At 44.9% G+C, this 22,160-nt stretch overlaps 1 protein-coding gene across 6 annotated transcripts in view; it reads right to left on the bottom strand.

Moving 5' to 3' along the window:
- LOC139264907 (dual specificity protein phosphatase CDC14C-like) overlaps positions 1-22,160 on the bottom strand; it is a 156,512-nt gene that overhangs the window by 43,856 nt on the left and 90,496 nt on the right. For 5 of the 6 annotated variants that reach the window (XM_070881949.1, XM_070881951.1, XM_070881948.1 and 2 more), the window contains exons 10-12: positions 19,439-19,577; positions 17,167-17,332; positions 14,961-15,079 (exon numbers count right to left, since the gene is read on the bottom strand). In XM_070881949.1, coding sequence (XP_070738050.1) covers positions 14,961-15,079; positions 17,167-17,332; positions 19,439-19,577 — 424 coding nt within the window. Of the gene's footprint in view, positions 1-11,101; positions 11,194-14,960; positions 15,080-17,166; positions 17,333-19,438; positions 19,578-22,160 lie in introns of all 6 variants that reach the window. The other variant, XR_011593443.1, reaches the window with a different exon arrangement.

The following is a 22,160-nucleotide window of genomic DNA, read 5'->3' as shown; positions in this document are numbered from 1 at the left end:
ACAATTTTTGGCAAGGCCAAAGAACTGTCCGATCCAAGTGTGAAACGAGGAAGCAATTAACTGAGTGGAAGAACCGGAGTTTACAGGAACCTACTTACTCAAAAATCAATTTGTTCAAATTCAAATCCCAAATAGTAATAATCTGAGGAATAAAAGGCTTTACTTTACAAAGTTTTTCATGAATCAGGAAATCATCAAGTGCTCTCCAACATTTGCTCCAACCAAGCTCAAAATAGCAGCAATATGGATTCACATTGACCAAAAGCACCTGATATGCCGACATTTGTACAAGGCTCCAGGGTGACCAAGGCTGGGAACTCAACATCCAGGGGTATTCAACATTTAGGAAGGATAGACAGAAAGGAAAAGGAGGTGGGGTGGGGTGGCGTTGCTGGTTAAAGAGGAAATTAATGCAATAGTAAGGAAAGACATTAGCTTGGATGATGTGGAATCGGTATGGGTGGAGCTACGGAATACCAAAGGGCAGAAAATGCTAGTGGGAATAATGTACAGACCACCAAACAGTAGTAATGAGGTTGGGGACAGCATCAAACAAGAAACTAGGGATGCGTGCAATAAAGGTACAGCAGTTATCATGGGCGACTTTAATCTACATATTGATTGGGCTAACCAAACTGGTAGCAATGAAGTGGAGGAGGATTTCCTGGAGTGTATTAGGGATGGTTTTCTAGACCAAAATGTCGAGGTACCAACTAGAGGGCTGACTATCCTAGACTGGCTAATGTGTAATGGAGAAAGGACTAATTAGCAATCTTGTTGAGCGACACCGCCTTGGGGAAGAGTGACCATAATATGGCAGAATTCTTTATTAAGATGGAGAGTGACACAGTTAATTAAGAGACTAGGGTCCTGAACTTAAGGAAAGGTAACTTCAATGTTATGAGATGTGAATTGACTAGAATAGACTGGCAAGTGATACTTAAAGGGTTGACGGTGGATAGGCAATGGCAAACATTTAAAGATCACATGGATGAACTTCAACAGTTGTACATTCCTGTCTGGAGTAAAAATTAAACCTGGGAAGGTGGCTCAACCGTGGCTAACAAGGGAAATTAAAGATAGTGTTAAATCCAAGGAAGAGGCATATAAATTGGCCAGAAAAAGCAGCAAACCTGAGGACTGGAAGAATTTTGTCATACAGCAGAGCAGGACAAAGGGTTCAATTAGGAGGGGGAAAATAGAATGAGAGGAAGCTTGCTGGGAACATAAAAACTGATTGCAAAAGCTTCTATAGATATGTGAAGAGAAAAAGATTAGTGAAAACAAACGTAGGCCCCTTGCAGTCAGATTCAGGTGAACTTATAATGGGGAACAAAGAAATGGCGGACTAGTTAAACAAATACTTTGGTTCTGTCTTCATGAAGGAAGACACAAATAACCTTCCGGAAATACTAGGGACCCGAAGGTGTAGTGAGAAGGAGGGACTGAAGGAAATCCTTATTAGGCGGGAAATTGTGTTCGGGAAATTGATGGGGTTGAAGGCTGATAAATCCCCAGGGCCTGATAGTCTGCATCCCAGAGTACTTAAGGAGGTAGCCCTAGAAATCGTGGATGCATTGGTGATCGTTTTCCAACAGTCTATCGACTCTGGATCAGTTCCTATGGACTTGAGGGTAGCTAATGTCACACCACTTTTTAAGAAAGGAGGAGAGAGAAAACGGGTAATTATAGACCAATTAGTCTGACATCAGTAGTGGGAAAAATGTTGGAATCAATTATTAAAGATGAAATAGCAGCACATTTGGACAGCTGTGATGGGATCAGTCCAAGTCAGCATGGATTTATGAAAGGGAAATCCTGCTTGACAAATCTTCTAGAATTTTCTTCAGGATGTAACTGGTAGAGTAGACAAGGAAGAACCAGTGGATGTGGTGTATTTGGACTTTCAAAAGGCTTCTGACAAGGTCCCACACAAGAGACTGGTGTGCAAAATTAAAGCACATGGTATTGGGGGTAATGTACTGACGTGGATAAGAACTGGTTGGCAGACAGGAAGCAGGGAGTCGGGATAAACAGGTCCTTTTCAGAGTGGCAGGCAGTGACTAGTGGAGTACTGCAGGGCTCAGTGCTGGGACCCCAGCTATTTACAATATACATCAATGATTTGGATGAGGGAATTAAGTGTAATATCTCCAAGTTTGCAGATGACACTAAGCTGGGTGGCGGTGTGAGCTGTGAGGAGGACGCTAAGAGGCTGCAGGGTGACTTGGATAGGTTAGGTGAGTGGGCAAACGCGTGGCAGATGCAGTATGTGGATAAATGTAAGGTTATCCACTTTGGTGGCAAAAACACGAAGGCAGAATATTATCTGAATGGCAGATTAGGAAAAGGGGAGGTGCAGCAAGACCTGGGTGTCGTGGGACATCATTCATTGAAAGTTGGCATGCAGGTTCAGCTGATGGTGAAGGTGGCAAATGGTATGTTGGCCTTCATAGCTAGGAGATTTGAGTATAGGAGCAAGGAGGTCTTACTGCAGCTGTACAGGGTCTTGGTGAGGCCTCACCTGGAATATTGTGTTCAGTTTTGGTCTCCTAATCTGAGGAAGGATGTTCTTGCTATTGAGGGAGTGGAGCAAAGGTTCACTAGACTCATTCCTGGGATGACAGGACTGACATATGAGTAGAGACTGGATCGACTGGGCCTGTATTCACTGGAGTTTGGAAGGATGAGAGGAGATCTCATAGAAACATATAAAATTCTGACAGGACTGGACAGGTTAGATGCAGGAAGAATGTTCCTGATGTTGGGGAAGTCTAGAACCAGGGGACATAGCCTAAGGATAAGGGGTAAGCCATTTAGGACTGAGATGAGGAGACGCTTCTTCACTCAGAGTTGTTAACCTGTGGAATTCCCTACTGCAGAGTTGTAGATGCTAGTTCATTGGATATATTCAAGAGGGAGTTAGATATGGCCCTTACGGTTAAAGGGATCAAGGGGTATGGTGAAAGCAGGAAGGGAGTACTGAGGTGAATGATTAGCCATGATCTTATTGAATGGTGGCGCAGGCTCGAAGGGCCTACTCTTGCACCTATTTTCTATGTTTTTATGTCCATGTCACTTTCCAACAGCACAAGTTGTGATCCTAGCACCAATGGGAGTAATGCCTCCACTTATAAATATTTCTCATAGATATGGCCTAAATACCAATAATATCACACCACTGATAGCTACTACCTGGTTGTCTCAGAGCCTACAACAAATGTGTTATCTCTTAGACTTTGTGGCCACTTTTGGATGATCACTGGATAGCCTATTTATTGAAAACCCAATGATTCAATTTAAATTGGTCATGCAACCGAACACTGCCTCAACCAAAGACATCCATCATTTGATTCAGCATCCCTGCAAGGTGATGGATCTGTGAAATTCACTAGATGTCAATGCCAGATCCCTATAACATTGAGGCCAAGTACTGGCACAATGTCTCACATGTAGATACCACAATTCATATCTGTTGCAAACCTGCTTCATCAAGAGAGACTTCACAGCCAGCCTCTCAGTTTGAGGCTGTACTGGCATTATATAGCGATCCTTTACTCCCAGGGCCAGCATCCTCCAGGTGGCCTCTTAACTTTCCAAGGCTCTTACTGATAGATGTGTGTGTGACCCAGAAGACGTGGATGCTTTCTTCCTCCTGTACAAGCTGCTATGTTCACTACTGAGCAGCATTTCGCAACAACATAAGAACATAAGAATTAGGAACAGGAGTAGGCCATCTAGCCCCTCGAGCCTGCTCCGCCATTCAACAAGATCATGGCTGATCTGGCCGTGGACTCAGCTCCACTTACCCGCCCGCTCCCCATAACCCTTAATTCCCTTATTAGTTAAAAATCTATCTATCTGTGACTTGAATACATTCAATGAGCTAGCCTCAACCGCTTCCTTGGACAGAGAATTCCACAGATTCACAACCCTCTGGGAGAAGAAATTCCTTCTCAACTCTGTTTTAAATTGGCTCCCCCGTATTTTGAGGCTGTGCCCCCTAGTTCTAGTCTCCCCGACCAGTGGAAACAACCTCTCTGCCTCTATTTTGTCTATCCCTTTCATTATTTTAAATGTTTCTATAAGATCACCCCTCATCCTTCTGAACTCCAACGAGTAAAGAACCAGTTTACTCAATCTATCATCATAAGGTAACCCCCTCATCTCCGGAATCAGCTGAGTGAATCGTCTCTGTACCCCCTCCAAAACCAGTATATCCTTCCTTAAGTAAGGTGACCAAAACGGCACGCAGAACTCCAAGTGCGGCCTCACTAATACCCTATACAGTTGCAGAAGGACCTCCCTGCTTTTGTACTCCATCCCTCTCGCAATGAAGGCCAACATTCCATTCGCCTTCCTGATTACCTGCTGCACTTGCAAACTAACTTTTTGGGATTCATACACAAGGACCCCCAGGTCCCTCTGCACCGCAGCATGTTGTAATTTCTCCCCATTCAAATAGTATTCCCTTTTTTTGTTTTTTTTCCCCCAAGGTGGATGACCTCACACTTTCCGACATTGTATTCCATCTGCCAAACCTTAGCCCATTCGCTTAACCTATCTAAATCTCCTTGCAGCCTCTCTGTGTCCTCTACACAACCTGCTTTCGCACAGAATTGGAACAGAGCTATTTCTGTGCCTAGAGAAATCAAGCTTTAACATACTGTAGCCATATTGACTCTTCCAACTTTTCTGGTAGAAGGCTAAAGATCTTATGTTGATGTTTGATCAGGTTTCACACTTCTCCATTTTCACAGAACTTTCTTGACAGTGACAACAATACAGCACTTTAGAAACTGAAGCTGCTGTCAATTAGAAGCCAAAGTAGTCTCTTGCTGCATTATGCCAGTATTAACCAAGCTAGGGCTCAGCAGGCCAATACTATTGAAGAGTGCACCAGAGACTTTGTGCAAGAAAGATTCTGGAAACACTTGACAAAGGAAACTTAACTACGAAAAACTGAAGTAGATTGTTAAGGAGTACTTAGCCTTAACTGCCCTTATTCAGATACATGTACGAATAAAGGTCCAAGGAACAGCTCAGAATAAGGCCTTACGTACAGAAGGGAAGGCGGTAACGTGATGCATTTATGGTACAAAGTTCTTAAAAGGAACAATCTTCCAAAAGAAAATTTTGCCCAATGAAATGAAATACCTATTTGTATGAGATTGAACAAATTAATTTACATTTCAAATCTTGTCTCTATAATTGCACGTCAAAAGTAATCGTATGTGAAGCACTTTGGGATATTTGTAAGATGTGATAAGGCTACATAAATGCACATTTGTTTAATTGATTTGAGTAGCTAATTATATCACAGCATACTTGATTTTCTCAAATTCAATCATTACTGAAATGAGAAAAACTGTTCAAACAGAAGACTGTAAAAGTATATACAATAATCCAAATCACCACTATTTGAGAATGCTTCTCAGAGTCCAAAAGGGTAGTACAGTGACAGTCAAAATAAAATACCAGCCACCCAGAGTTATTGGGCCCAATTTTCCCCAACCCCTTTTTTCGGCACACTTACCCTAAATGCGCCGACTTTGCGCGCTGGAAACGACGCCGAAAAAAAAAAAGTGGCCCCATCCTGCCCGCTCTGTCGAGTCTCCCATGTTCTAGCATGGCGTTCATAGTGTAGTGGGGGGTGGAGCAACAGCCCAGCGCAGAAAACACTGCCGGCAGCTGCGTGCATGCGCAGTGGAGTCTGCGCACACGCTCCTTGCCCTCCCAGCATGTCCTGCGGGCTGTGAGCAGGACCCGATGGCCAAGTGGCCTCCCACACCAGCCGGCCCACTGACTTCCCGGGCCGAGATATGACTGAAGTTTTATTTATTAATGGTTGTGCTTTGTTTAATGAGAGAGTTTTGATTTGGGGGGAGGGGGGGGAAGAGTTTTGATGGGATATGGAGGGGGGGGGGGGGGGACTTTTTAAAAAAAAAACTTGTTTCTGGCATAAAGGTAGGATTTTTTTAATGTGTTATTGATTGATTGCTTATTACTTTTTGTGCTTTGTTTAGTGCTTTGTAAGTCTTGGTGCCTTAAATGTACTAACCTGCGCTGAATTCTTAACTGACCGCAATGTTTTTCAGAGCTAGTCACATACGCTGACCTAAGTCGATTTGGAGTAAGTTTTAGCTGGCCAAAGTGACATAAATGGCCAAAACTGGTGTAAGTGCCTAGGAACGCCCCCTTTTGAAAAAAATACACAACAACAAAAAAATTATACCTAACTGAGTTACTCTGGAGCAAGTTTATTGGGGAAAATGGCATTTTTTAAACTTATGCCAGAAAAACCAACTTACTACAAAATAATTGGAGCAAGTTATGGCCAAAAATTGGGCCCATAATCTGGAGTCCCAAGGCCAACAGCCATTTCATCAGGCTATGAAGATGGCAAGGACTTTGCAGTGAAAGGAGTCCTTTTTCTCTTCCCATTACAACAAAGTAACCCTGTGCGTTGGCCAGAGAAACAGCAACAATTCATCAAGAAGTCAATTACCCAGATCATCATCATCATAGGCAATCCCTCGGGGTCGAGGATGACTTGCTTCCACACTAAATAATTAGTACTCAGGTGACTGATGAACTCATTTTAAACGGTGGAAGATGCCGGTGTGTGAATTATTTTAACATGGGGTAGTCGTTGCACACCAGCCACCACATGGGCTTGACTGAGCACGGTCTTGGTCCAGTGGGAAGGGGATCCAAGATGACTGGAGACCAGGCTCCGCCACATGTGCCAATACATACAATGGTTCAGCGCAGCATTTATATTCCAATTACCCAGATATCCCAGTTCTCTGAAGCTAAAGAAGTTTGTGTGGGGACCAAAATATTTATCGACAGAAAATTCTTTGGGGAGGGGAGAGTAGGAAGAAATTTATATATATTTTTTTTAAATAGCGATTTTCATTTATCCAGGTTAGAAATTAGCCTATAGATTGAAAGAAAATAAAACAATGCCAGCATAGAGCACAGCATGGTTTACCATAATACATAGATATTTCAGCAATAGCCATACTTGCTTTTCCAGCTGCCTGATTAACGTAAATTTTAGCTTTGTCTTACAGATTAAAATGAACACAGTTAAAACACAATTGGCTGTAGCTTATTCACCCATGCATGCTCACAGGTTGAACTTTTGCAAACATGCAGAAATCATTAATGGTCAATGAAAATTAGAACATAGCAGTACACAATTAGTGACACAAGGATGTCAATACAGGTTTAAAGTGGAGTTTGACACTCTTCCAGAATAACCAAGAATTAACTTCAACCACAGATCTTAAATTTAGTCTGTGTTGAGAAGCCTACGAGATAGTTCAATGGTTAACGTACAGCATTTATATTCCAATGGGATGGATTGAAGATCTCAGATTTTTTAAATCACAAATGACTTTCTGGGCAAAATATCTGATCAACATTGGGCACATCTCTGATATAACTGCAGAAGGGGTATGTACGGAACACAGTTCCATTGAGAGTCAGAGGAAGTTTGCTAGGGTGCCCGCTGCTGTGGGTGGATCTTTTCTGATATCCTTCATCAGTGGTTCTCAAACTGTTTTTGGTTGAAAGACCACTTTTCAAATGGATTAGTAATCACCCATCCTCCATTTAAAGTAGAATACCCATAATATGAAAGTGCTGCAGGTAAAAATGCTTTTAAGAAAACAGGTATTTATTTAGATATCAGTGAGATGGATGTGCCTGCTTCTCACTGCAGAGTCCATCTATCCTTGGTATGATGTTTTTTCCTCAGGTGAAGGAGGGGAAAACGAGCCCCTAATTCTACAGCTTAAACTCCACCACCATGTTTCTTGAAAATGTTGGTATCGCAATGCTAAGGACACTCAGTACCAACTGTATTTAGAAGGCGGCATGATTTTGGCCACACACTACTTTGTGTCATTGCACAGTCTGTGATGTATTGTAAAGAGGGTTCTTCTAGTGGATTAGCTGAGTCGGTCTGTTTTCATTCCTTGTAAAATAGCATAGCATTTTATCCAGGAAAAACTTTTAGCTATACCCCTCAGATTTAAGGGATGGTATCTAAACTGCAACTAACTTAAAGCTAAGCTTTCTATTTAAGCCTGGACAACTAGGAAAGCCATTTTATTGATAAACAACAATTTTGGAATTGATTCTAAATGGGTTTATGATCTTCAGGCATCATCCCTCCTAGCTGAGGCAGACAGCCCACTTTGTGATGCACATGTGGCAGCCACACTCCACTCTGGCCTCCCGCGTTGCACCAAACCCACCTCTGGCTGCACTTTCACATTATTTGTCAGACCACCTGGAATATCTCTACGGATCCCCATTGGTCTGTCGAACCTAGTTTGAGAATCACTGCAAGGGGGCACGATCAAGGTAGTTTCCAGGCTTCCCTGGGAAATTCCACACGATTTATTTCCTGATAGATATAACGGAATCTACATAGGTTCCATTTTGGGCACTTAAAGGCCCCAAAATACAGCAGGGAGCAGGTAATTGAACTCTAAGGTGACGTATAACCTTCCAGAGACATATAACCTTCCAGAGACAGACCGACTGCTCCTCTGGCAGCTGCAGAATCTAGATGCTCTGTGGCATGCAGGAAGATGTTCTTGGACTTCCGGGACTGCATCAAAACGATAAAGCACTGCTCTGACTTTCCAGGGATCCATTGTGACGGGCACTGTTGATGCATCCTTTGGCCTATCTCAAGTATGCTAATGACTCTATCCCTGCAATTTGGGATACAGTCAACAGCCGGCTCCATGGGTGGCTGGGACTTCCACTCCACCGCACATCCGCTGGCAGAGCGCATCTCCTGGAATTTTGAGGCTGTAATACGTTGTCATGGTAATTTATGGGTTGACAGGTTCTTTCTGGAGTACTGTTTAAAATGTTTGGTTTAATTTCTATAAAACTACCTTTAATTGTCCCGTATTTCAGTTCTTGTTTCAATGCAGACTGCCTTGTATCTGACTCTTTAGTTCTGCTTTATTAGGCAATTGGGCCGAGTGGATGTGGATACTTCCATGTATAAACATCATGGAATCAAATCCAAGTTAAGTGTTACAGGTGGAGCATCCAAAATCCGGAAACCTCGTGACCAAGGCCATTCCAGATTTCCGAATGTCTTTGCGACATCCCGAATCTGGAAATGCCCGAGCCGAGGTTGGGGGGGGGGGGGGGTGGTCGGGCCAGGTCAGAGTTCGGGCGACCAAGGGTCCGAGGCCTGGGGAGGTCGGCCGGCCTGAGCCGGATTCTGGAACATTTTCCTGATTCTGGACGACTCCATGTCCAGATTCCGGAACTCTCAATGCTGTACCTCTATATAAATGCAAATCTTTCTTTCTTTCTAGCACTGACAAAACTGTTCCTTTTTGTTATACCTTCCATATAGATCCACTCCTGTAATCGTGGTGAGGCGACTTAGATGGAGTTCACGATATGGCAAACTTCTGATGGTTAACTACAGAACTAGCATTAGTTTCTCTTTATTTATTCTATCTAAGTCCTTCATGATTTTAAACACCTTTATCAAATCTCCTCTTAGCTTTCTCTGCTCTAAGAACAACAATCCCAGCTTCTCCAGTCCATTCTAGTAAATCTCTTCCATACCATCTCCAAAGCTTTCATTTCCTTCCTAAAGTGTGGTGCCCAGAATTGGACACAATACTTCAGCTGGGGCCAAACTCGTGTTTTATATAAGTTTAGCAAAACTTCCTGGCTTTTGTACTCTATGCCTCTATTTATAAAGCCCAGAATCCCATGAGTCTTATTAACTGCTTTATTAACATAGTAAATACAATGTACAGCACAGAAACATCTTGTCACCTTCAAATATTTATGCACAACAGCCCCAGGTTGTCTGTTCTTGCAACCCCTTTAAAATTGTACCATTTAACTTATATTGTCCCTCCTCATTCTTCTTACAAAAATACATCAGCTCACATTTCTCGGTGTTGAACTTCATTTGCCATGTGCCCATTCCACCAGCCTGTCGATGTCCCCTTATCGTCTATTACTATCTTCCTCACTGTTTACTACATTTCCAAGTTTTGTGTCATCTGCAAATTTTGAAATTGTGCCCTGTACCCAAAGTCCAAGTCATTAACATACATCAAAACAGCAGTGGTCCCAATACTGAACTCTGGGGAACCACTGTACATCTCCTTCCAATTTGAAAAACAGCTATTCACCACAACTGTTTCCCTTAGTCAATTTTGTATCCACGCTGCTTTATCCCATGGGCTTCAATTTTGTTAACAAGTCCAATATGTGGTACTTCATCAAACGGCTTTTGAAAGTCCATATACCGCATCAACTGCATTGCCCTCATCAACCCTCTCCATTACCTCATCAAAAAACTCAATCAAGTTAGACAAACACAATTTGCCCTTAACAAATCCGTGCTGGCTCCTCTTTATTAGTCCACGATGAGTAAAATGCCAATCAGTGGAAACAATCTGTTGCTGAGACAGCAAAAAGCCAGAGATTTAAGATAAAAATTAAAGAAAAGATTAGAGGAAAAAATCTTTACATTTAGAATATGGCCACATACCACAAATCATTGTTAAAGGACAGCCCAAATTTCTTCAAAGGGGAATTAGATAACTGCTTGAAGAAGAGATTGAACTGTATATGGCGAGTGAGCAGAAGGGTGGGATTATACAAGGTGGCTAATGGAGATAAACACAAACACACCTGTCGGGCTTCACAGACTGTTTCTGTGCTATAACAACCAAAAAGAGTTTCTGTGCTATAACATTGTGATTTAACTGCTGGCAGAGAGATGTTCAATGTGCTGTAAGGGGCAGGGACAGAAAATAGATTTTTTAAAAAGGGAAAATAGAGCAAGGGCTCCTGCTCAAAATCACTATCTAGTAATACATGCTTGTGTAGACGACAGACAAGGACAGAATCATGCACATGTGTAACGCCCATCATTCATTAGTCTGTCAACAGGTACTATTTACACTAACTCATCAACACATTGATATTTAGAAAAGCATCAGATTACTGCCAGCATCCATCCATCTGCACCAGTGCACAAGTTATTCCCTTCAGGAGGAGAAGGTAGGGAAGGAGGAAGCATACTTACAAAAAAGGACACTGGATTGCTTGGCTGGGTACTTTTCTAGCAATTCTGATAGAACATTAAAACTTCATGTTTTCTGTAAGACACTAAACCATCTGCAGGAAGGTTTGCACTATTATTAACAGCAGTCACACATGCACCGAAGCATCAGTTTCATGCTTCATAGTAATACTAAGTAGAAATACACATTTTCTACTTACATACCATCAATCTAAACTCAGAAGTGCAATGACAGTGAGCTAACTTACGGCACTACCCAATCTCTAGGTTTATGGCTTTTCTATCAAAGATTAACTTTATTGTATCTTAAGCTGCATCCTTCTTTATTCCATTGGAGCAGAAAATATATTAAGATTGTCATGAGGTTTCTTTTAAATGAGGGGCAACATTCAGCTCAGATGAGAGTAGCTCATGGACTTCTTTGTCTCCAAGATTGAGACCATCTGATCAGCTGCCTCTGCCGCTTCATCTTCATCTTCCTTCCCCTAACTTCCTCAAAAGGTTCCCCCCACCCTAGCCCTGAACTCGCATTTTCTCCAGTTTCTCTCAGATGACCTCTCCGCACTCTCCTCGTCCACAAGTCACACTTTCTGCTCCCTTGACCATATTCCCACTAAACCGTTGACCACTCAACTTCCTTTCCTGACTCTCATATTAGCTGATACAGTTAACGGTTTTCTCTCCTCAGGTACTGTCTGCCTCTCCTTCAAATCTGCCAATCACCCCCCTCAAGAAAACCAATCCTTGACCCCTCCGTCCTTGCAAACTACCGCCCCATCTCCAACCACCCTTTCCTTTCCAAAGTTCTTGAATGTGTTGTCGCCTCCCATCTTTCCCAGAACTCAATGTTTGAATCCATCCAATCAGGTTTCTGCCACTGCCCCAGTACTGAAATGACTCTTAAAGTCACAAATTACATCCTTTGTGACCGTGACAAAGGTAAACTATCCCTCCTCGCCCTTCTCAAACTGTCTGTAGCCTTTGACACGGTTAGCCACTCCATCCTCCTCCAACACCTCTCCACCATCATCCAGTTGAGTGGGACTGCACTCGCCTGGTTCTATTCTTATCTATCTAATTGGAGCCAGAGAATCACCTGCAATGACTTCTGTTTCCACTCCTACATCATTAGCTCTGGTATCCCCCAAGCATCTAGCCTTGGCCCCCTCCCATTTCTCATCTACATACTGCCCCTCAGTGACCATCTGAAAACAGAGCGTTAGTTTTCACATGTACGCTGACGACTCCCAGCTCTACCTCACCATTCCCTCTCTCGACCACTCCACTGACTCTGATTTGTCACACTATTTGTCTGATATCCAGAATTGGATGAGCAGAAAGTTCCTCCAATTAACTATTGGGAAGTCCAAAGCCATTGTCTTCAGTCCCCGCCACAAATTCCGTACCCGAGCCACGAACCCCATCCATCTCCCTAGCATCTGTCGGAGGCTGAACCAGACAGTTCACACCCTTGCTGTCGTATTTGACCCTGAAAGTTTATTTCTTTTATTTGTTCCGGGATGTGGGCATCGCTGGCAAGGTCAGCATTTATTGCCCATCCCCAATTGCCCTCGAGAAGATGGTGGTGAGCCTCCTTCTTGAACTGCTGCAGTCCTTGTGGTGAAGGTACTCCCATAGTACTGTTAGGGAGGGAGTTCCAGAATTTTGACCCAGCGACGATGAAGGAACGGCGATATATTTCCAAGTCAGGATGGTGTGTAACTTGCAGGTGATAGTGCTCCTGCTGCCCTTGTCCTTCTCGGTGGTAGAGATTGCCGGTTTAAGAGATACTGCCGAAGAAGCCTTTGTGAGTTGTTGCCGTGCATCTTGTAGATGGTACACACTACAGCCACGGTGTTCCGGTGGTGGAGGGAGTGAATGTTGAAGGTGGTGCATGGGTGCCGATCAAGCAGGCTGCTTTGTCCTGGATGGTGTCGAGCTTCTTGAATGTTGCTGGAGCTGCATTCATTCAGGCAAGTGGAGAGTATTCAGTCACACTCCTGACTTGTGCCTTGTAGATGGTGGAAAGGCTTTGGGGAGTCAGGAGGTGAGACTGCTGGTCCAGTTAAGTTTCAATGTTGACCTCCAGGATGTTGATGGTGGGGGATTCTGCGATGGTAATGCCGTTGAATATCAAGGGATAATGGTTAGAATCTCGCTTGTTGGAGATGGTCATTGCCAGGCATTTGTGTGGTGCAAATCTTACCTGCTATTTATCAGTCCAAGCCTGAATGTCGTCCAGATCTTGCTGCATACAGGCATGGATTGCTTCTTTTTCAGATTAGTTGCGAATGGAACGAACACTGTGCAATCATCAGCGACCTTATGATAGAGGGAAGGTCATTGATAAAGCAACTGAAGATGGTTGGGCCTGAGGAACTCCTGAAGTGATGTACTGGCGCGGAGATGATTGACCTCCAACAACCACAACCATCTTCCTTTGTGTTCGGTATGACTCCAGCCAGAAGAGTTTTGCCCCGATTCCCATTGACTTCAATTTTTTTTAGGGCTCCGTGATGCCACATGCAGTCAAATGCTGCCTTGATATCAAGGGCAGTCACGCTCACCTTACCTCTGGAATTCAGCTCTTTTGTCCATGTTTGGACCAAGGCTGTAACGAGATTTGGTGCAGTGGTCTTCTGACAAACCATCCGCACCATCACTAAGATCACCTATTTCCACCTCCATAACATCGCCGGCCTCCACCCCTACCTCAGCTCATCTCTTGCTGAAATCCTCATTTTTGCCTTTGTTACCTCCAAACTTGACTATTCCAACGTACCCCTGGCTGACCTCCCATGTTCTACCCTACGTAAACTTGAGGTCATCTAAAACTCAGCTTCCCGTGACCTTATCGCACTAAGCCCCATTTACCCATCGTTCCTGTGCTTGCTGACCTACACTGGCACCCGATTAAGCAACGTCCTGATTTTAAAATTCTAATCCTCGTTTTCAAATCCCTCCATGGCCTTGACACTCCCCATCTCTAATCTCCTCCAGCCCCACAACCCCTCCATCCCCCAAGATATCTGTGCTCATCTAATTCTGCCCTTGAGCATCCTTGATTTTAGGTGGCTGTGCCTTCAGCTGCCCTGGGCCCCGAGCTCTGGAATTACCTCTCAACCTTTCCTCCTTTAAAACTCTCTTTAAAACCTCTCTCTTTGACCAAGCTTTCGATCATGTGCCCCAATTGTGTGCCTCAGTGTCAAATTTTGTTTTATAATACTCCTGTGAAGTGCACTGGGACATTTTACTACATTAAAGACACTATATAAATACAAGTTGTTGTTGTTGTTATGGCAGCACAAAGGAGGCTACACTCAAAAATACAACATAGACCCTCACTGCAATAACCACAAGCCTAGAGGCTGGATGTTGCAGTAGGTTAGCAGTTCTCCTACCTCAGACCAGATTCAGTCAGGCCAGACTGATGGGATAAAAGTTTCCTCCTATGTACATTTTAAGGGGCACATAAAATGATTTGGGGCAAGTCTCAACAACTTTGGGATCCCAACACAAAAATGCTGAGCCAACCTGGCACTCATTTGAAAGGCCACACCAATGACTCGTGTGGGATACAGAGCTTTCCATAGTGTCATAGGGATGCTCTTGAGATTGGCCTTTAGGCATATTACTGGGGCTCAATAAAGGAAAGTTTACTCTGCAGCTAGCTGCATTATTCTTGACCCAGTGTACATGATGTAGACACTGAGTATCTGAAATAGGGACATGTTCTACTCTCCAGAAACAACATCCCTCATCAGGATAAAAATTCATCCAAAAGAACCAAAACTTTTCTACAGCATTTCTTGTCCACAAATGTCCATTTTTGATGGCATTACTGTTCCTAAAAGATACTCACTTTATTGATCCAGTGGTTACAGCTCTAACTGGTCTTCTACTCTTCAAGACCCTAAGTTTATCCCCTTGGGTCATTTCATTTTTATTGGGGTAGTGATCATTGTTATCGTTATCATTGTACTGTGGAGAAAGGAGAAAATAAATAAAATCGGAACAATTTGCGAATTTTCCAGAACACACTAAATCAATATATAGAATCACACCGGTTACAGATACGAAAGACCTGAAGATAATACTACCAAGACAGATTCAGCTTTAGGTCCTGTTTACATTGTATATGACTATTTCAAAGTAACTGTCTGCCTTTGTTTTGCCATTTTCAAATCTATATCATTTAAATTGCAGTTTGGATTCCAGAGTAATGGCAGCAATTTAAGTTTTCTGTAACCAATGCAGTTTCATCTGTGGTATGAAAAAAAGCCACTCATCCTCATATTTAAATCCCTTCATGACCATGCCCATCCCCATCTCTAACCTCCTCCATTCCTACAAACCGCTCCCCATCCAATCTCCCTCCCAGAACATTTTGTTCCTCGGACTCTGGCCTCAAGCATCCCTGCTCCTTTGCCCCACCATTGGCAGCGATGCTATCCGAACCCCACGCTCTGGAATTCTATTGCTAAATCCCTCTGCCTCTCCACCTCCCCCTCATGATCAAACTTTTGGTTTCCCCCTCCTAATAGTTCCCTCGTTGGTTCAGCACCCATTTGTGTGTAATTGCACATTTGTGATATACCTTCGGTCATTTTTGTACATTATAGGTGCTATATAGATGCTATTTTTGGTTATTTGAACTATATTGCCAAATCATTGGCTTTGTAATTTCAGTTCAGCAATGAGTGGACATGCCAGTTACATGCCCTGCAGGCAGCTAACAGGAAATATCAGCAACAGCCAGGCATAACATTCCGTTCCAATTTTCCTTTTACCCCAGAGACACATTGCTTTTTCTGCTTAGAGCACCTCCCCATTTAATGTGGCTAAAATTGAGAACTTTTGAGCAGGAGCCAAGTTTGTGTCAACCTTTGCTCCATGGTGCTGAGCATTTGTGAGCTGATGCTGAGTGCTACATGGGTTCCAACATTAAAATATTATATTTCCCAATCCTTTTGAAATTGGCAACGTCAATTATGAGTTTTACAGAAGCAGCTATCTGTGACCAACAACTCAATTTATTATTAATCCCTCTTACAAATTGACTATCACGTAAGTATCAAATAGAACCCAAAACAAAAAAAAATTGTAAAAGAAAGAGATGTAAAAATCATCATGTAGTAGCTGCCCTCCAAATCTACTTCCAATCTATATCTAAGGTTAGGAAGTTAAAGCATGCATGTACCAAATCTCTGGCTTTGCTTCCAATACACCTCAGTTTTGGGAGACGTGTAAGATACTGGTAGAGCACTCAAATAGGCAATTTTACCATAGACCCAGAATAAAGCCAAAAGATGGACATTACAAAGGTTAGATAAGTTGTTAAATAATGTGGAGGAGTTCTTTGATTTTTTTTTACACATTTTAGGACAATATCTTTGTAGAGGATTAACCTTTAATAACCATTTCTGTGATATGCAGTGAAACTGAAAAACTCAGAATCATGGCATGGAAGGAGGCTATTCAGCCCATCGGGTCTGTGCCGGCTCTTTCGAAGAGCAATCCAGTTAGTCCCACCCTCCTGCTATTTCCCTATATCCCTTCAATGTTTCTTCCTTCAAGTATTTATCCAATTCCCTTTTGAACGCTATTAAATCTGTATCCACCACCTGATCAGGCAGTCCATTCCAAATCTTAACCACTCATTGCATAAAATAGTTTTTTCTGAAGTCCCCTCTGGTTCTTTGGCCTATCACCTTAATCTGTGTCCTCTGGTTATCAACCCTTCAGCCACTGGAAACAGTTTCTCTTCATTTACTCTGTCTGAACCCTTCACGGTTTTAAACACCTCTATCAAATCTCCTCTTAGCCTTCTCTGCTCCAAGGAGAAAAACCCCAATTTCTCCAGTCTACCCAGATAACTGTAATCCCTCATTCCTGAAACTATTCCAGCAAATCTCTTCTAAACCCTCTGCAAACCTGAATGTCCTTCCTAAATTCTGATGCCCAGGACTGGACTCAATACTCCAGCTGGGGCGAACTACTGTTTTGTATCAGTAACTTGATTAATGCTATCCAAAAATTGGTGCATATCCTACCAAAATTTCACTTACCGTGTGACTTTCTTGTTCGTCACTCATCTTGTTTTGATTATCATTAATGGAAATATCGTCAACCCCAGAAAGGATCCGTGTAACGCCAACCTTGTCCTTTCCATTCTGTTGGTCTTTTAATTTTGCACGGAAAAGGTCACCCTGGGCCCATAGATTAGCTTGTTTCCTGCCAAGTATAATAAACAATATAATGCAAGAATATAAGGATGTAGGAATGAAAAAGGCCCTTCACCCCTTCTATATGCCTTGTTTTGGAACCTACCCAGAACCTTCTCATCTTTCTCCTGCCAAAGTGCTAATCCCACAATTCCTCTACACTCCACTAAATCAGGAACCAAACCCATTTCTTTATTCACTGTTCCATGCATTCATTTGCAGTAATTTTATATGCCAACATTTTGCATTGCTTTGATTACTACAACTTAATATATTCCATTTGTATGCACCCCTTATAGCTTTCGGATTGTTGGCAGGTCCAAGCTAAATTCAGGCTCCCCGGGCCACATCAGCTCTTTCTTTTAAGCTTCAGCTCAAAGAGACATTTAGGGGTTGAAAAGCGGCATTGCCCTGTTTGGGGGCAGTAACCGAGGCAATGTGGGACTACTGGAGCCTAGCGCAGAAGTCCCACCCCAGCCATGAAATGTCTGGCGCTCCACTTCCTCTCGGGGGTGGAACTGGGATGGTAAACATGCTCATTTTCAAGCGCTATGCGGCCTCTCCGCCTAGCACTGGCACGAGCACTGGACCTTCCCCTTGTATTAAAGGGGAGGGGCGCTGCAAGCTCTGCAGTGGGTGAAGGGCCTTCACTACGCCACCGAGGATTTGGGGGGGGGGGGGGGGGGGGGAGGGGTCCGTGGCCACAACCCAGCATAGAAGCGGAGCGCAGGGCTGCACCATCGCGGCACGGACCCCGCGAAATAGCCAAAAGTTGTCCGGGAAAAAAAAATGCCGTTGCGCATCTCCCCTATACTTTTCTCCCCACGAGTGGAGTGCGGTCCGGTTCGCGACTCACGAGGCTGGCGCAGACATCGCCCACGGCGGCCTCAATTTTCGCTACGGGGCAAAAAACAGGTCACTGTATCATCGCCAGCGCAGAGTCCTGGGACACTGCCAGTTTGTGCCTCCGCTAACTCCCGGTCAATTTTGCGGGAGGTAGTAGAGACCCCCCCCCCCTCACCCCTGGGCGAATTTCTCCCCCTTAAACTTCATAATAGTAATAACGCTATTTGTATTAGTACTTCATTAATGTGGTAACCTGAACCACAAAAAACTAACTTCAGAATAAACAATCTGCTCTGATCATCATCGTCCTCCACACAGTCTCCTGCAATTCTTTAATCCATTCTTCACTTGCCTTACAAAAAAGCCTGCTACTTGAAGTAGCAGATATGATAATGAGCACAAAAAGTTTGAAGACCACAAACTTGTACACTTTTATATTATGACTCAACGAACAAATTCAGGTCTGCTTCTTTTCAATGTTATTACTTCTTGTCTTAAAGGAGTGGCTCAGGCTAGAGTAAAATACCAGTGCTGGATGCTCTCCAGCAGCTTATCCAAGTGCACATTTTTCACACGTGAACGTAGAAATTAAGCATCAGTAGGCTAGTGAACCAAGAAGGGCACTGATGCAGCTCCCGATCTTGTTCTCTGTTCATCCATTTATTTGTCCTTTCCTTGTATGAGATGGGTGGGCATCGTGCATCAGGAGTAAGAACTATGGTGAGTTTTTTTTCCCTTCCTGCTCTGGAGCACCGAGGACAATTATAGTGCCCCACCACTGCCCAAAAACTATGCATCAAGTCGGAATCTTCCAACTCTGTATGACTTAGTCCAATGCTATATACTGTGCAACTCTTTAGCTCTCCCATATCAGATATGCTGCCATGCTTCTGTCACTTTCAGAAGGTACCTGACAATTTGTAAGAACAGATCAGTGACTTTGATCTGCTCATCCAATTTTCCCCTCCTCTCTCCAGAAGTGCATTTACTTTCCACACTCCAGAAATGTATTTACTTGGCTCACCAACAGGATACGTGATGTGCAAATGCCCTGTGGTGATTTTTAGTCACAACACAAGCCTGTGTTCCATCACTGAAAGCACAAATTCCTAGAAGCCTACATTGCAGATGTAAAATTGGCAATGACTATGTACCAATTTATTTTCCCTGCAGTAATGCAGTTCAAGCAGAGGTATGAGCAAATAACATTTATTAAACTGTTTTTTACATCCCATGACAGTATTTTCATTAAGTATGGCGTGGTACTCACTCTTCTAAAAAGTGCTGCTGAGGTCCTATAATTGATCCTGGTCTACATATTCTGATCCAGGCAATGGCTTCCGCTGCTGTTAGTTTGTAGTGCTTCATGATAGAACATGCTATTAGAGTACCGGTTCGGCCTAAGCCAGCTATAATATTTCAAAAAGATAGTTATTTCTCATGTCTGAAAACTTTAAAATAAGTGGCAAAATATACAAAGCTATGCTAAAGGGAATTCACTGGAAAACAAACAGAATGCATAATTCACTAAACAAAACAGTATACTTCCAGCGTTTCCATTAAAAAGTGGAGAATAGAATAGTAATCATATTACTGGAAGCAACTAAGCTCCCTCCTATTTGCCCTCCCCTAACACCCACCCCCACACACACAATTTTATGAGCAGTAATCTAGGGCCCAAGTTTCCACATGATTCGCGCCTGATTTTTAGGAGCAACTGGTGGAGAACGGACTATTTTAGAAATCGCAATTCTCCACATTTTTTTTTCTGCAGTTCTAGTCAGGTAGAACAGTTCTAGTTTAGAACAGAATTTTTTCTTCAAAAGGGGGCGTGTCCGGCCACTGACGCCTGATTTGAAAGTTTCCACAGTGAAAATGTACCCCAAATTAAAGTAGAATGGAGCCAGTGAAGATTTTTGTAGAACTGAAAAAACCTGTTCTACACATTAAAAAATCAGGCGCAGGTTACAAGTTAGGCGTTCAGAACGAGGTGGGGGGGAGGTGAAGGGAACTCATTAAATTCGACAATAAATCCTTATTTATACTTCTACAAATAAATCCAACCTGAATAAACATTTATAAGCAAAGAAAAGATTAAATAAACCATCTTCCTACCTGTGTGAAAGTGCTTCAGCCAGGGAGAATTCTGCAGCCGTTTGTGCCGCTGAGCGGGAGGGGGAAGAGAGAGGGGGGAGAGAGGAGAGAGAGAGAGAGAGAGAGAGAGAGAGAGAGAGAGAGAGAGAGAGAGAGAGAGAGAGAGAGAGAGAGAGAGAGGCGGGGGGGGGTGAAGAGAGAGAGGAGGGGGAGAGAGGGGGTGAAGAGAGAGGGGGGTGAAGAGAGAGGGGGGGGTGAAGAAGGGGGGGGGTGAAGAGAGAGGGGGGGTGGAAGAGAGAGGGGGGGGGTGAAGAGAGAGGGGGGGGGGTGAAGAGAGAGGGGGTGTGAAGAAGGGGGGGGGTGAAGAGAGAGGGGGGGGTGAAGGAGAGGGGGGGGTGAAGAGAGAGGGGGGGGGTGAAGAGAGAGGGGGGGTGAAGAGAGAGGGGGGGGTGAAGAGAAGGGGGGGGGAAGAGAGAGGGGGGGTGAAGAGAGAGGGGGGGGTGAAGAGAGGGGGGGGTGAAGAGAGAGGGGGGGGTGAAGAGAGAGGGGGGGGGTGAAGAGAGAGGGGGGGGGTGAAGAGAGAGGGGGGGGTGAAGAGAGAGGGGGGGGTGAAGAGAGAGGGGGGGGTGAAGAGAGAGGGGGGGTGAAGAGAGAGGGGGGGGTGAAGAGAGAGGGGGGGTGAAGAGAGAGGGGGGGTGAAGAGAGAGGGGGGTGAAGAGAGAGGGGGGGTGAAGAGAGAGGGGGGGGGTGAAGAGAGAGGGGGGGTGAAGAGAGAGGGGGGGGTGAAGAGAGAGGGGGGGGTGAAGAGAGAGGGGGGGGTGAAGAGAGAGGGGGGGGGTGAAGAGAGAGGGGGGGGTGAAGAGAGAGGGGGGGTGAAGAGAGAGGGGGGGTGAAGAGAGAGGGGGGGGTGAAGAGAGAGGGGGGGTGAAGAGAGAGGGGGGGTGAAGAGAGAGGGGGGGGTGAAGAGAGAGGGGGGGTGAAGAGAGAGGGGGGTGAAGAGAGAGGGGGGGTGAAGAGAGAGGGGGGGTGAAGAGAGAGGGGGGGTGAAGAGAGAGGGGGGTGTAGAGAGAGGGGGTGAAGAGAGAGGGGGGGGTGAAGAGAGAGGGGGGGTGAGAAGAGAGGGGGGGTGAAGAGAGAGGGGGGGTGAAGAGAGAGGGGGGGTGAAGAGAGAGGGGGGGTGAAGAGAGAGGGGGGGTGAAGAGAGAGGGGGGGTGAAGAGAGAGGGGGGGTGAAGAGAGAGGGGGGGTGAAGAGAGAGGGGGGGTGAAGAGAGAGGGGGGGTGAAGAGAGAGGGGGGGGTGAAGAGAGAGGGGGGTGAAGAGAGAGGGGGGGTGAAGAGAGAGGGGGGGGTGAGAAGAGGGGGGGGTGAAGAGAGGGGGGGTGAAGAGAGAGGGGGGTGAAGAGAGAGGGGGGGGTGAAGAGAGAGAGGGGGGTGAAGAGAGAGGGGGGGTGAAGAGAGAGGGGGGGGTGAAGAGAGAGGGGGGTGAAGAGAGAGGGGGGGTGAAGAGAGAGGGGGGGTGAAGAGAGAGGGGGGGTGAAGAGAGAGGGGGGGTGAAGAGAGAGGGGGGGTGTGAAGAGAGAGGGGGGTGAAGAGAGAGGGGGGGTGAAGAGAGAGGGGGGGTGAAGAGAGAGGGGGGGTGAAGAGAGAGGGGGGTGAAGAGAGAGGGGGGGTGAAGAGAGAGGGGGGGTGAAGAGAGAGGGGGGGTGAAGAGAGAGGGGGGGTGAAGAGAGAGGGGGGGTGAAGAGAGAGGGGGGGTGAAGAGAGAGGGGGGGTGAAGAGAGGGGGGGTGCCGAGAGAGGGGGGGTGAAGAGAGAGGGGGGGTGAAGAGAGAGGGGGGTGAAGGAGAGAGGGGGGGTGAAGAGAGAGGGGGGGTGAAGAGAGAGGTCTAATGATCTCTG

This window comes from Pristiophorus japonicus, chromosome 1 (genome assembly GCF_044704955.1).
Source record: "Pristiophorus japonicus isolate sPriJap1 chromosome 1, sPriJap1.hap1, whole genome shotgun sequence".
Lineage (NCBI taxonomy): Eukaryota > Metazoa > Chordata > Chondrichthyes > Pristiophoridae > Pristiophorus > Pristiophorus japonicus.
Note: the sequence above shows the minus strand (reverse complement) of the source record. Positions and strands in the feature narration are given on the sequence as shown.